Below are 16,687 nucleotides of genomic sequence, written 5' to 3'. Positions count from 1 at the left end.
GAATGGATCACAGGGCCCCCAATGGAGGAGCTAGAGAAAGCACCCAAGGAACTAAAGGGAACTGCAACCCTATAGGTGGAACCACAATATGAACTAACCAGTACCCCGGAGCTCTTGTCTCTAGCTGCATATGTATCAAAAGATGGCCTAATAGGCCATCACTTGAAAGAGAGGCCCATTGAACATGCAAACTTTATATGCCCCAGTACAGGGGAATGCCATGGCCAAAAAGGGGGAGTGGGTGGGTAGGGGAGTGGGGGAGGGTATGGGGGACTTTTGGTATAGCATTGGAAATGTAAATGAGCTAAATATCTAATAAAAAATGGAAAAAAAAAAGAATAAAGGTGTTTAAAGAAGAATCAAAGAAACAGCTCAATTAAATGAAGGAGAAAGTTCTTAAAGAGAATAGATACCTAAGTGACACCCAAGAAAATATAAACATAAAGCTGATTGAAATGTTAAAGAACTAAAGCTGAAATGAAAATGAAATTGAATAACCCTGTAATTTAACTACAAAATTTAAAGAAAACCATAGAGTTTTATTTTATCAAACCCAGTACTTTTTTATGGCTTATCTACTAAACAGCATTCCCAGCCCTTGAGATTTCCTTTAAGGCTACATTTCAAACCTTCCCATCATGCAGGACCCAACCTTATCTTTCATTCTCATAAGTAGTAAAGAAGATCCTAGAAAGTATTTGGACTCAATATCTGAATTTGGATGTAGATGAAGTCACAACATAGCCAGCCAGCACCAACTGTGCTCTGAGAAGAAAAGCTGGAGGAACCCAGGGCTGTGGAGCCCCTCTATTACACTCACTCTTTGGTGGGAAGCCTAAGGTATGTTCTATTTCCTGGACATTTAGAAATTGGTGTCATGTGGACACAGTGTGGTCCTTTGTGGAAGGAGACCAGCATGCATTCAGGTACACACAATGACAGGGAATTTTACTCCCCTCTTCTAAGGAGGTGATGCATGCATCCTGGCTGCACTTCTTTGCCTGGGGGAGGAGCTAAGGACTCAGAACTCTTCCAGAAATGGCTTCTTCCCTTTGATTCCCTGAGCCTCTAAAAGTGCAGAGAAACTCTTCAGGAATAGAGCAAAGGACTTAGAGGAATATATTGTTCAGAAAAATCTTAAGAAGACTCACTTTCTTTGGTCAAGTACAATGCTACTCATCAACACTCAGATTGATATCATGAAAAGAACTCTGAATTGGGGCCAGGCCACTAATATCTCCTAAAACACCCATGAGCATTTTGTTGCCAGAGGAACTCTCTCTCTCTCTCTCTTTTTTTTTTTCCTATGCTGTAATTTACAGATCTACAAAATGACATTATATTTTCAGGTTTTCCCTACAGTGATACTATCTTTAAATCAGTTTTCCAGATAGAAAATCAGAATCATTATAAGTTGTAAAGATGAATAGAGAGGGAGAGGGAGAGGGGGAGGGGAGGGAGAGGGGGAAGGGGAGAAGGGGGGAAAGGGGAGAAGAGGAGAGGAGGGAAGGGGAGAGGGGAGAGAGGGAGGAGGGGAGAGAGGAGGGAAAGGGAGGAGGGAGGAGAGAAAGGGAAATGGGGAGAGAAAGAGAGAGGAAAAAAAGCATTTGCTACCGCATACTTTACAATTATCATATGAGCCATATTGGCGGCATATAATAGTGAATAAATAGCCCAGGAAAAAACAAGGATCTTACCTGTCTTTAAAGAATATCACCTCCCCCCGATATGTAATTATAGCATCAAAGGTTAGATTATTATTACATGGATCCAGTGTTGCATCTGTTGGCTGGATGGGATTTGGGGAAGGTCCTAAAGAATAGAGGAGAGCTGGAGTTAGTCTCCATGGTTCTGAAAGGCCACCTGGAGGGTGTGCAGCTAAGGTTGATTCATTTACCATATAAGGCCTGGATTCGATTAATATCATCCTGGTTTAGCACAAAGTCTTTATTGCTCCATGTGTAGCTGGGGAACATTAGTGCCTCTTCATCATTAGAATGGGAGAGTCCAAGGGAGTGGCCCAGTTCATGAGCCGTAACATAGAACAAGTTGAAATCTGGAAGGACAAATAGATCAATCTGATTATTTAAAATGGTTTTGAGGTACGTAGTAAGGAAATAATCTTCCAGGGTAAATGTTCACATCTTCTTAGTCACTTTTTAAACTACACATATGCATATACAATCTTTTCCTGATGGTGGATGTGTGCATCTATTAATAATAAAGAGCCACTCTAGGGTTATATTGTACAATAGAGCTCTCATTGACTTAAGGTCCAGCTCAGCTGAGTCCATGTTAACCCTGAGCAGGAACAAGATCCTTCTTAGAGGAGCAATGAACCTCTGCTAACAGTTTGTACTTCTTATTTACAAAGCTGATAGACACACAGTGTGTGAAATTAAAAAATTACAAAAACACCTTCTTATCATTCAGTCTTCCAATTTAATAACAAATTTGTTAAGTTTTATTGCATCATTCCTATAAGGACAATTTGGAACCATAGGCAGGACATTGACATACAACATTTTCTTTCTTTTGAAAAGATAATTTATTTTCTTTGTTTCCTGTATCCATGTTTGTTCATGTGAACATGCTCACAAAAGCACATGTAAGCATGTGTGTATGCTCACACGTATGCATGTAAGCACAGTGTGTACTGAGGATGCCTGTATGGAGGGCAGAAAACAAATTAAAGGACTCAGTTTTCTTTCACCAAATGGATTCTGAGAATCAAAAGGAGGATTTCAGATGTCTCATCTTACCAGTCCTCAGATTTTTCTTTTTTTCTATCTTATTGTTTTTAATTCTTTTTCATAAAATATATCCCAATTGCAGACTCCTCACCCTCTACTCCTGTCAGCTTCTCCCTCACCTCCCTTATTGTTCCTGTGTTCCTTCAGAAAACAACAAGCTTCCCAGTGATAAAAACAGAATACAGGACAAATTGCAGTGAGACTAGGTACAAACCCTCATATCCCTGCTTGATGCAGAAACTTAGTAGGAGCAAAAAGCTCCTGAGCAAAGGAAAAAGAATCAGAGGCAGCCCTACTCCCAATGGGAGGAGTCTCATGGATATCTCAAGCTAAAGAGCCATAGCTTTTATGCAGAGAATGTAGGACAGAGAAGAGAAGTTTTAGAATGGCCCATTTGATACCAAGAAAATGATATGTAATTAGAAAATACTGCAATCCCAGGATTCTCAATGTGCTCCTAATTCTCCGAGTGGTGATAGATTATCTGCTTCCATTAAAACATTCTGTCCAATAAATAAACCAACAATGCAAGGAACTAGGAAGGACCAGGTGAACTACAAGAAGTAATGTGAGTCAACTTACCCTCATTGTTGTTGGTCCACTTCTGATCAAGATCATAATGAACATTGCCCCCCAAACCTAGGCCTGGCAGAAAAGCATGAGCAAAGTGATATTTAGATCCATCAAATGAGTAGAGGTCACCATGGTCTGCAGGAAACAAAAATTCATCAAAAGATTCATTTAGTTCTCATGTTGGGTAGCTCAGAGTTTTGCTGAACAGTCAATGTTCTTCCATCCATTGTGATACTATTTTCCTACTTGGCTCCAGAACATCAATAATGTGCTTCAACAAGGAACTCTTTCTACAAAGCAGAAGAGGTTGAAGGGCAAGGTGAGGGTGAAGAGTTTACCTCCTCTGTGGAAGGAGAGCACAATATCGCCTTCCTCCTCAAAGACTCTTTGGAANNTAAGTGGTGTCACATCACTCCAGACTCTAAAGGCTCTCGCGATGGCATCTTCCACAACTGCTCTTGGCAAATATGGTGTGTAGTTTAAAATGCTAAGAAAAAACATGGAGACACAGTGGATCTTGTTTCCTTCTGTTCCAGTGGTGTAGATATGCCCCCGTTGTGACTCTCCTTCTAGTTACCTGTAAGTCAGGTGTGTTTTGGTCCAACGAGGATTGCTGTGAGTAATGGCATATGGGGCCACATCAGGCACCCCACACCTGGGCTTCTTCATAGCTCTCAGGGTTTCAGGATCTGAATTTCCAGTCACTTTCAGCCCAAATAACTGCTGCATTTGCCTCAGCTTTTCAGCCATCACCTCCTTGCCATTTACATTTTTAGCTTGCATGTTTTTGCCCAAGTTGTAGTAGTTTTCCAGGTATTTCTGATAAAATGTAACAATAATGAACTACTAGGGTCTGGAGAGATGGTCCAGCAGATAAGAGCACTTACTGCTGGCAGAGAGTACAGACTAAGGTGATCTGAAGATTCTGTTGGCCTCGACCTGGGGGAATGTACACATGACACACACACACACACACACACACACACACACACACACACACACTCATAATTAGGAATAGATAAATATTTAAAGTTATTGAAAATCTAAGAGGAAAAATGGCTTTCATGGTTTTAAAATGACATCCTGATGTTTTATCCAAAATAGAGAATTATTTTTCAAGCTCTGATTAGGCTTTCCTACTCTCATTACCCTAATTATTTTAGAGCAGAGACCATCCCAGCATTAAAAACTGAAAAGTATGAAGTTTTATAGGAGAGGTTTGCACTCTGTTACAAATCTACACTTATAGAGGGAGTTGCCCCTCCACTTCTGTCTTAGTTCAGGTTTTACTGCTGTGAACAGACACCATGACTAAGGCAAGTCTTATAAAAAAACAACATTTAATTGGGGCTGGCTTACAGGTTCAGAGGTTCAGTCCATTATCATCAAGGTGGGAGCATGGCAATATCCATTCAGGCATGGCACAGGCAGAGTTGAGAGTTCTACATTTTCATTCAAAGGCTGTAGTGGAAGACTGAATTCCAGGCAACTAGGGTGAGGATCTCATGCCCACACCCACAGTGACACACCCATTCCAACCAGGTCACATCTATTCCAACAAGGCCACACCTCCAGATGGTGCCACTCCCTGGTCCAAGGATATACAAACCATCACATTCCACTCCCTGGTCCCCATAGACTTGTTCAAAAACATGAGTCTATGGGGGCCATACTTAAACATAGCATGATGCAAAATGTATTTAGTCCAACTTTCAAAGTCCTCATAGTCTATAGCAGTCTCAACAATGTTAAAAGTCCAAAGTTCAAGGTCTCTTCTGGAATTCATCAAATCACTTAACTGTAATCCTCAAAGAAAGACAGGAAACCAGCTGGGCAAATTCCAAACTCTGCATGTCCATGGCTGATGTCAAAGAGGTCTTCAGATCTCCACTCCTTTCTCATCTTTGTTGACTGCAACAANCTGCTTTCTCCTGGGCTGGTTCCACTCCCTGTTAGCAGCTTTCCTCAGCATGTATCCCATGGCTCTGGCATCCTTAACATCTTTGAGTCTCCAAGGCAATTTCAATGTTACAGCTTCTTGTTTCAGTGTCCTGGATTCCACTTGATCTTTTGGGTTCCTCCTAAGGGCTGGCATCACTTCTCCAGCTCTGCCCTCTGTAGCACTCTGGGCTCAGGTTGACTCACTCCACTACGGCTGCTGTTCTCGGTGATCATCCCATGGTACTGACATCTCCAATACACTGGGGTGTTCCACTCCAACTTGGCTTCACCAATAGCCTCTCATAGACTCTCTTCATGGCGCCAAGCCTCAAATCTTTTGTCTGACCCTTTCAGCCCTGGGCCATCAACTGCAACTGAGGCTGCACCTTCACTAATGGCCTTTCATGGCCTCTCACAGTGCCAAGCTTCAGCTGCTCTTCATCACCACTTCATGCTTTCAAAACCAGTACCACCTTAGTGACTCTTTCCCATTACCAGTACAGCTGTAGTGGGAAATGCAAACTTGACTATCTCTGGAACATAGCTTCTATGTGCTCACAGAAAACACTTCCCAGATTTCGCCTCAGTGATGCTGGTCTCTTCTTAATCACTGCTAATTTCTTAGCTAACCAGCATTGATTGTTCAAGTAGTCCCTTCTCTTATCTTAACTCTAGAGCCAGAGCCACATGGCTGAAGCTGCCAAGTTCTGCTGCTTGCAGAAATTAGAACATGACCCGCTTGTACTATTACATTGTCACTGGCTTTCTGTTTTCCAAATCCTCCACTGCCTAAGCTTGGCTATCCTGGGTCTTGCTCTGTAGATTGACCTTGAATGCAGAGATCAGCATGCCTGTCTCCTGGGATTAAAGGTGTGTACAACCATGCCTGGATCGAAATTTACCCGGGTAGGATCTTGCCCCAAGGTCCCACTTCCTTAATCTGTTATCTCCTAGAACAAAGGATTTTGCTCCATTTCACTTCCTGGTATGCCTTTAATACTCAAACCATATATTTTATAATTTTCCTTTCTAAGCTTGCTATGCTTGTTCAAACTTCACTTTGTGAGACTTGACCAGAGAACAAAGTCCCTAGTGGGTTTTTTTGAAACTTCCTTTGTCAATGAAATTAATCTAAGTCTCTTTACCTTAGCCTTAGGTAGACTTTTCAGACAAGGGCAAAAAGTAGCCACATTCTTCACCAAAATACCATAAAAACAGTCTTTATGCCACATTCTGAAATTCTTCTCCTTTGAAATCTCTTGGGCCAGGTCAACGCAGTTCAAATTACTCCCAGCAACAAAGTCTTCCATATTCCTACTAGGATGGCCCATTAAACCACATTTAAAGAATTCCACTGCTTTCCAAATCCAAAGTCCCTAAATCCACATTCTTTCAAATAAAAGCATGGTCAGGCCTATCACAGCAATACCCCAGTCCCTGGTGCCAACTTCTGTCTTAGTTAGGGTTTTACTGCTGTGAACAGACACCATGACNAAGGCAAGTCTTATAAAAAAACAGCATTTAATTGGGACTGGCTTATAGGTTCAGAGGTTCAGTCCATTATCATCAAGGAGGGAGCATGGCAGGATCCATACAGGCATGGCACAGGCAGAGCTGAGAGTTCTACATTTTCATTCAAAGGCTGCTAGTGGAAGACTGAATTCCAGGCAACTAGGTTGAGAATCTTATGCCCACACCCACAGTGACACACCCATTCCAATCAGATAACACCTATTCCAACAAGGCCATAACTCCTGATGGTGCCACTCCCTGGTTCAAGGATATACAAACCATCACAAGTCCCCTCTACCCCAACCAGAAAGAGGTATATAGATTTGACTATAGACATTTTTGAGAATGTTACATTTTGGCCAAATACCATTTCTCATAGAAATCCACCCATTTATGAAATCACACTATAATATAGGATGCAACCTGAAAACTTCATATGTAATTTAGTATTTATTTACCCAGACTGTCTTCACATTGTTCTGGAGTCCATCCTGAAACACAGGGAAACTGTATGAGCTGGCAGCCCAGAGAAGCAACAGCAAAGGAAGGCTATGCATGCTGAAGCTTTTCTCAGGGAAAATCACCAGTGGCCTCCTTCCTGCCAGCTCCAACATCCTAGTCAGGAACTTCCATCTTTATATAAGACTTCTTCTACTTCTAAAAAGCCAGAGGCTATATGACTCAGGCTTTGTAACATCCTCTTCAATGCAGAGAAGAAATCAGATACTGTGACCTCCAAGGAGATGATTTAGACTGGTTTGGTGCAGCAATACCAGGATTAAATCCAGGACTACATGTGTGAAAGGGATGGCCTTCAGCATTTACACTGTTGATGTCTCTTTTTTATACTCATTGTATTTGAAAAAGTTTTTGGCCTATAAAATCCCTAGAGACAGCCTAGTCCAAGAACTTGTGTGTGGGTCTGGGTGTGAGAGAGAGACTGTTTGTATGTGAGTGTGTGATGTATTTGAATATGTTTATTTGTGTGTGTATGTATGTGGTATAATGTATGTTTACATGTTTTGTGTGTGAATGTACATAAGACCAGAAGACAGCCTTGGTTTCTCTTCCTAAGTAACCATCCATTTTAGTTTTAGAAATGATCTCTCATGTTCTGAGCTCACCCAGCATTCACACATTCCCAGTTCTGGGATGTTACAAGCACATACCATCATGTCTCACTGTTTCACTTGAATTCTCGGATCAAACTCAACCTTCTCTTCCCTTGCACAGCCAGGTCTTCCCCAGTTGAGCCAGCCCTATAGTCCTCTGTGTCCCCTATTCTAAGCAGATTTTGCTACTCAGTTCTCTGGTTGTCTGCACACACCTTGCTCCAAGGACAGAGGATGGGATCACTGACCTTGAGTGACAGCCAATATTCAGTGCCCACACATCTGGAACTCTAGGTCATGGAGTATTTACTGGATTTCTGAGGTCTCCTTCTGCCTTTCAAGAACTATGGCCACAAGATTGAAAAAGTGCCATGGCCTCTCTTTATTTTAATCGAGGATTAGGCTGTGAGAACCTGCCCAAGAAGAATTCTCATGTAAGCTGGGAGAGGAAATATGCAGACTCACATAGACTCTGCTTATCAGCATCATGGGACAAAAAGGCTCCATCTCTGAAATCTGTCTAAATGTAACAGCTAAAACAGTCTAGCAAGAGACCAAGTATGATTATAGGGTCTTTGCTCACTGGAGGTAGGTGACATATGTTGATACTGCACACACACACACACACACACACACACAGAGACAGAGAGAGAGAGAGACAGAGACAAAGACAGAGACAGAGACAGAGAGAGAGACAGAGAGGGGGGGCAGGCATATATCCACACTCATTCATACATGCACTAATATGCGCATCCATTCAGTAGGTCTCTCAGAGCCTCTCTTGCATAGCAAATACATGGATCACTGTGTACTGAAAGATGTTCATTCAAACACCCATGATTCATGTACAATTGAAGTGGGTGCTGAGTCAAGGCATCTGTATCCCCACTAGTGAGACAAGGTGGTCTGTCTCTAGGCTGCTCTATTTCTGTCCCTTCTCTCCTGAAAGGGACTTAACACTATACAGCACTGAGAAACACTGACCTGCTCCACAATGTCAGCTCCCCATTGTGTCACTCCCATCTTTGCACCACGGTCTAGTTTCTCAGGNCTATTTCCACTTGTGGATGTCTGCCCTCATGGAGAATCCAACAATACTTTATTGATAAATAATACTTTGATAGAATGGATGGTTGGATAGATTTGAAAGCCCTCATTTCCTCTCTTCACTTAAATACAGCTTCCTTGACTAAGAGGAGTAATACATGAGTCAATCAGCATAGGAGGAAACTGAGAGAGGAGTGTTGGGGCCAGCCAGTGGCTCACATGTCCGGGTTCAAGCCGGGAAGGCATCTTGGAATCTGGAAGAAAAGAGGGAGCCTAGGCAGGTTGAGAAATAATGGAACCAAGACATGCTAGTCTGCTCAAGGTTCAAATTTTTAATGGTGAACACCCTTTATAAAAGGGGGGGGGGCATTCCTGCCAATTCATCCTTGGAGCCTGGAACCAGTTACAGGTGATGAAGTGCAGGATAGGGGGTAATCTCTGGAATAGCTCTGGGGCCTCTCAGCAGGTAGCAGTATCTTGAAGAGGAACATGACAGTGGCAGAACAATAGAGTGATCTAGGGAGGAAGGCTCCACCCTAGATAATCTCCTTAGTGGCAGCAAGGTCAAGTTCTGGCTTAGCCTGCTTCACGCTTATGGGAGGCTACATCTCCTCCCTGTTATTAATATTAAAAAAAAAAAAAGCTGGACTGAACCATAAAATTTATTTATGCTCCACAGTCCTGCCTGGGAATTATGGTGGCTGGCGGCTGAGCCTGCCTTAGGATCCCAGATCCTCTCGAACCATCCAATTCTGTCATCGGAAGTTACATGCAGCTAGTTTGTGTTATAATTCACACAAACATGGCTCTGTGTTATAATATCAACAACCACTGCCTTTTGGCATGTACCCCTGTCTTAGATTGGTATGATCCGGGATCTGGTTGCCCGTCATTGACTTAACAGGCCCTCATAGCGCACCTTATTCCCAAATCAGACCAAAGTCACAGTATGTACTTAGAATTGTTGACAAACATTAATAACTGCCACCTGCGTGCTGTTGGGGGTGGGGATGCATGCTGAAGGGAGTTGACTGACCTGCTTGAAAACAAAGTCTAGACAGTGAAAGGCACAGTACAAAAGCTTCTTTTGGGGAAGTCCAGGTNCTCCATTCAATTGCAAATTAGCAACAATCAGGCTAGACTTAGAGCTCCCAGTGTGGGGGAGGTGACTTTGAGAATGGCAGAAAGGCTTACAGCTTCCCTGGGAGTGGAGGCTGTGCTTTAATTTAACTTTTTGGNTAAAGAGGATTTTTAGCCATAATCAAAGTTAGAGTCATACTTACTAGAAGATTCAGGATCTGTGTCTAGTTGACGAACTAATCTCTCAGGCAGCCATCGAGCTCCGTCTTCTTTTTGTGAAAAAACACAGACTGAGCCCCTTCCCCAGATTAGGACCGAGTCTGGACCCTTCCATTAGTTAGCAAATGGGTCCCACCACTTTACCATGGCATAAGAACTAGAAGTAACTGGATGTCAGTGGTGATCTGCTGCAGACTGACCTTTAACAGTTTGCTAAAAATTTAGAACAAATAAAGCAAAAGCAAGATGTGCCTTTGGTGACCTTGGGGGATATAACTGCCCCTGTTTTGATTTTTAAAAGCCAATTTTTTAAAGTGCGATGAGCACATTCAACTATCTCTTGTCCCATGGGGTTATAAGGAATTCCAGTTTTATGTTTGATGCCAAATTCTTTACAAAATGAAGTAAAATTTTTGCTAGAATAGGATGGCCCATTATCTGTCTTAATAAGTTTAGACAATCCCATGGCATTAAAGGCTTGTAGGCAATGATCAATTACAATTTTTTGAGGCTTCTCCAGTATGCAGAGAAGCAAAAAGAAATCCTGAGCAAGTATCAATACAAACAAGTATATATTTCAATTTTCCAAATTCTGTAATGAGTTACATCCATTTGCCAAATATGATTAGGCATGTGGCACTGGAGATAATATAATACATTTAGGATATTGTTTTACAATCATTCTTGCCTGCTCCTTAGTGATCTTAAGTCGGAGCTTTAAGGTCTGGCTAGAGAGATGAAAATTTTAATGATCACGCTTGGCCAAAGCAACAGGATCTGAAATTAAGGCTTCTCCTATTAGAGCTCTATCGACACAATCATTGCCTTCAGCTAAAGGTCCAGGAAGACCAGAATGAGATCGTATGTGGCCAATATAGAACGGGTGTTTTTGGGCAAGAATGATGTTTTGTAATTGTGAAAACAGGGATCCTGCTGGCATATTAAAGTTAAAAGTACCGCAAGTCTCCAATAAGGGTACCGATTTTGCAACATATAAACTATCAGTAAAAATATTAAAAGCCTCATGCATAGACTGAAAGACATTCAGTACTGTTGTTAATTCTGCTAATTGAGCTGAGAGGCTAGGAGTCTTCATGATTACCTGTTGATTATTTATAAGATATCCATCCGCCCTTTAGAGGAGCCATCAGTAAACACCAGAACAACATTGTGTACGAGTTGTAAAGAGGTCATATTAGGAAATATCAACTCATGTACATTTAAAAATTTTATCAACCTATCTTGAGGGTAGTGGCTGTCTATAGTTCTTTTAAATCCTATTTGAGCAAGCAACTAATCTGTACTATGTTGTTTCAGCTGAGTGTCTTGACTTACTCTGTAAGGCTGAACAATAATAGCTGGCTCTTTGCCAAAATAAGTTAGTGCCTGCTTCCTTCCAATAATAATCATCTGGGCTACTGCTTCGTAATAAGTCAAGATATTGTGTTTAGGAGAAATCCTCAAATGTATCCACATTAGAGGAGACTTTTGCCATAACAATCCTGTAGGCACATGAATCATATTAAAAATTAACAGGTATAACGGCAAAGAGTAATCTATATAAGTGACAAATTGCTCTTCAATAGCTTTTTCCACTTGTTGTAAGGCCAGCAATCCTTCTGAGGTTAGGGATCTAGGGGATGTAGGATCAGAACTCCCTTTAAGAATATCAAATAAAGGTTTCAACTCCCCTGTAGTGAGCTTTAAATAAGGGCGAAGCCAATTAATATTACCTAACAATTTTTGAAAATCATTCAAAATCCTTAAGTTGTCTCTGTGAATAACTATCTTCTGGAGAAAAACAGCTTGATCACTAAGTCTAAAGCCCAAATATAAGGATCTTGAGTTTGTATCTTTTCAGGAGCTATCTGTAATCCTTTTTCAGCTAAAGCTTTTTGTAAATCTCTATAACACAAAAGCAAATCCTGGGGGTCTTTTCCAGGCAACCCAGGACAATTTCTTTACTGTCCAAAAACAGTCTTTTTAAAGGAACAGAATTTTTTCTTATGAGTAGCATAAGCAATTGAAAGCTTGAAAATCAATAGCATTTGAGGGATGAACAATTTTAAGCAACTGTAAGCTCTGATATATATATATAAAGATACAAATAAAGCTTGATTATTCAACATTTNAAAACACCATCTACAGCACACAATTTAATTATTTGTGCTGAAGCAGGAGAAAACTCAAAAGAATAAGTGTGTGATCCAATTCACATCTACTTACTACCCATAGAGGGGTTGTTTTTAGACACATAATCGGGATGCATGCATGCATGAATTTATAGAAGATATAGAAGCATGCATAAAAACAATTTTTAACTTATCTTTGGGATATGATTATCAATTTTATTTAAAATGATGGTATGCAATAGATCAAACATCAATATTTTGTAATAACCAAATTAATGGCTGTTTGGAACAAGGAACAGACCCTTAGTCAGGTTTTTAAGACACCATTTTTGTTATAGTTATTCTAAAATATATGAATTTACCTTACAATTTTTTGTTAGCACCAGAGTGGCTTAATAGGTTGCTGAAACTGTGCTATGAGGTGAATGCCACTTCGGCCTTGCCCTTGAGAGGCATTAGCTAATAAAATACTTTCCACTTAGGAAACAATATATACTGAAAGATTCAAACTCTTAGCTTCTTGATTACAGCTCACTAGAAGCAAAACATCTTTGCATTTATCAGAATGAAAAGGAAAAAACAAACCCTTAAATCTATAATAACTTTATATGAAGTAGGCAAGCCAGATTGTAATGCTTTTATAAATTCTACATCCCGATTGACCTTTTTTATAAACTTAGAATTTAAACTTTATTTAGAACAATATCTGCAAAGGTGCTCTTACAGCTAAAAGGAATTCTGTCCTGAAAGCAGGGACGGGAGAAGTTCTCAGAACTTTCCTAGTCACAGTTTAGGAAACAAAGGAGATTTTGCGCCAACTTTCCAGAGGCTGCTCTGAACTTGTATTAACTCAAACATAAGAAAAAATTTTCCAACCCAATCATTTTGGCCCTCCTGTAATGAGGACAGGTTTTAGAACTACTAAGTTTCTTTGTAATATTAGATTGTAACTACTACCTTGGGAAAGCAAAACCCAATTTCAAAACAATTTATCACCTTAAGAATCAACATTAAAACTTCACTACTACATTGTGAGATTTGGCTGCCAATTTATACCTATGAATGCGTGACAGTGTATGCTTTAATGCTCCATTAAAGAGACATTGCTTTAAATCTTATCTTAATCCTACTTTCTAGAATAAGAATCACATTAAATATTATCTCAAGTAAAAGTATCTTAGGAGACCCAGTTTTTTGGCCTGCTATACCATGTGTTTGAAAAGACTCCTGAGTTGCCAATTTAAGGCTAACCCTCTGTTACCAATATAACAATTATTTAATCCTAACCAATAACTTATGAGCTGACTGGGAAGACACACAGAGCACATTACCAGTAAAAAACCAAATGAAGCAGTTACACTAGCACCTTTCTAAATTTTCACATAGTTCTAAACACACACACAAAACACACAAAACAGAAACCAACAGCTCCAGACACATGCAACCCTTTCTTGTCTTCCACGAGCAGGCAAAAGAATTAGAAGGGTAAGCTTCCATTTCATAAACAATACTTGGTCCCTCTGACCCGATCTCCAGAGACTGCCAGATGTCTCTGGGTCTCCCTACTCCCCAGGGCATCCCCTGAGGAGGTAGCGGTCTTCCTAGCACATCTGCTGACCACAGTCCTCTGGTCCTTACAGCCCGAAGGGACAGCTGCAAATACCAACCACATGTTTCAGAAAACCCCATTGTCTATAAACACCAGAGAAACCAAACTCAGGTGGATCTAAACTCATACTGCACCATGTTTCAGAGACATGGGATGAAACACAGACAACAAACCAACACAATCAGCACATGTTCGTTTCAGAAAACATAAGACAGACACTCAGAACAAAGACACCGGCCGGCATGCACATAAGAGGGGATTCCCTCATTTTCTCTCTGTCCCTGGGAGAGTTTCAAAAACCACTTTCCTCCCGCCTGATGCAGTTTTCAACTGCAGCTATCTGCCTGATTATTAAATCCCTTTTATTAAACCCTATTATTTCTCTTGACTAAAACAGAAGCTTCTGGAAGCTGCGGCTGACTGCCTGCCTGTTGAGTTCCTAGTTCCCGATAGCTCACTGCTGAACCTAAGTGAATCCAGCACGGGGGTTTAGTGCCGTTCTTAGCCCATACCAACCTTCTCTGGTACAACTTTTCTTTAATTCGTTTCTTCTTCCATGGAGCTCCAAACCAGCAGTGCTTCTTCCAAATGTCCTCTACCTTTCCCAAGCCCCTAGTTGGTTCGCCAAATTGTTGGGGCTGGCCAGCGGCTCACATGTGTGGGTTCGAGCCTGGAAGGCATCTTGGAATCTGGAAGAAAAGAGGGAGCCTAGGCAGGTTGAGAAATAATGGAACCAAGACATGCTAGGCTGCTCAAGGTTCAAATTTTTAATGGTAGACATGCTTTATAAAAGGGGTGGGGGCATTCCCGCCAATTCATCCTTGGAGCCTGGAACCAGGTACAGGTGATGACATGCAGGATAGGGGCATGGTCTCTGGAATAGCTCTGGGGCCTCTCAGCAGGTAGCAGTATCTTGAAGAGGAACATGGCAGTGGCAGAACAATAGAGTGATCTAGGGAGGAAGGCTCCACCCTAGATAATCTCCTTAGTGGCAGCAAGATCAAGTTCTGGTTTAGCCTGCTTCAGGCTTATGGGAGGCTACAGAGGAGCTCACAAAGACAAACCTTTTCATGGACATCAGATGGAGTGTAGGTGGGCATGATAAGGCTTCAGTGGGTTGACCTCAGCTCAGGCAAGGAACACAGGAAAACATTGCCAACAGGAGCTGGACAGGGGCAGTTAAAGGTGGGTGGCATCTAAGATGCTCTTGTTATTTTATTTTGTTTTTAAAATAAGGTTATTTTCGTAGAATATATTTTGAACATAGGTTCTTTTCCCTCATACTCTCCCCACCCTCTCACCCTTCCTTCTAACTCCACTCTTTCCCTGCCTCTTAAGAAAACAGTCAAGCAAAAAAGACAAACAAGGAAAAAAGAAAATGAATAGAAAGAAAAATAAAGAAGCATCACACACACACACACACACACACACACACACACACACACACACACACAGAGTAATATGAGACCCTCTAAATATTTCTAACAATACCATTGAGCTCATTTTGTATTGGATATCTACTGCTGGGCCTGGGGCCTACCTTTATGTGTGATTTGTGTATCTAGTGTGGCTCCCTTGGAGAAACTAGTTTTCCTCTGGGAGCAATTATCAACTGGGGGGTTGTTTCTTGGTTACTTCTCCATCTCAGCACTGGGCACCATCTGGTTTGAACCTATGCAGGCTCCCTGTATTTTATCACAGTCTTGGTGAGTTCATACTGTTCATACTGTGAGTCTGGAAGGCATTGTTTCCCTGATGTCACCCATCCCCTCTGGNTTTCACAATCTTTCTGCCTCCTCTTCCGCATGCATAGGTCCTTNATCCCTGAGGGGAGGGATTTGATGGAGACATCCCAGTTAGAAATAAGTGTTTCAAAATCCTCACTCTGNACATTGTTCACTCGTCGTATTCACTATTAGTTCCCNACTCCCAACTCCCGAACAAGAGTCCTTCGCTGATGATGACTGAGACACTGAACTATGGATATAGTAGAATGTCATTAGGAGTCATTTTATTACTATTTTCTTTTAGCAGTATGGTAGTGTTTGGTTCAATCCTAGGTCCATTNTCTGTCTGGTCTCAAGTTCTTGGCCACAGTGAAGTATCAGACATGAGTTCCTTCTCAAGGAGTGAACATTAAATCCAATCAGATTATGGTTGGCTACTCCACTGATACTTGTGTCACTANTAAGCCAGCATATCATGCAGACAGATCACCATTGTAGATCAAAGGGTTTGGAGCTGAGTTGATGTTTGGCTTTCTCCTTTGTTAGTGTGCACAGTACCTTCTAGTACAATGAAGACCAGTCAATAGGATTCAAGGCCCTAGGAAAGCATCAGTTGAACTTTTCAGTGGTCAGTGAATTATGTGGATGCTGTCTTCAGCAACAGGGTCTTCACATCAGATTGTGGAGAGCAGCCAATCACATTGGTAATAGCCTGAGTTGTTTTGGAATTTCTATTGGGTCTGTCATAGTGTTTCATTGCTGTGAAGGGACGACATGGCCAAGGGAATTCTTAAAAAGGCAAATATTTAATTGGGGTCAGATTTTGGTTTCAAAGGTTTAGTCCACTATCACCATGGAGCGAGATGGTGCTGGAGGAGCCAAGAGTTCTAAGTCTGTATCTGAAGGCAGCCAAGAGAGTGCGTTAGGTAGGCAGCTCACTCTTCAACACTGGGCAGAGCTTGAGCATAGGTAGAGACATCAA

General features: G+C 41.4%; 1 protein-coding gene across 1 annotated transcript; it reads right to left on the bottom strand.

Annotated features, from left to right (window-relative positions):
* Nucleotides 1–1,693: 1,693 nt before the first annotated feature.
* On the bottom strand, nucleotides 1,694–7,336 carry LOC110302562 (interstitial collagenase B). The gene is made up of 6 exons (XM_021173365.1): nucleotides 7,238–7,336; nucleotides 3,904–4,145; nucleotides 3,665–3,813; nucleotides 3,336–3,461; nucleotides 1,898–2,056; nucleotides 1,694–1,812 (listed from the first exon to the last, which is right to left on the bottom strand). The coding sequence occupies exons 1-6, from the start codon at nucleotides 7,334–7,336 to the stop codon at nucleotides 1,694–1,696; spliced, it is 894 nt and encodes a 297-aa protein (XP_021029024.1).
* Nucleotides 7,337–16,687: the final 9,351 nt, after the last annotated feature.

Source organism: Mus caroli, chromosome 9, assembly GCF_900094665.2.
Source record: "Mus caroli chromosome 9, CAROLI_EIJ_v1.1, whole genome shotgun sequence".
Classification (NCBI taxonomy): Eukaryota; Metazoa; Chordata; class Mammalia; order Rodentia; family Muridae; genus Mus; species Mus caroli.
Note: the sequence above shows the minus strand (reverse complement) of the source record. Positions and strands in the feature narration are given on the sequence as shown.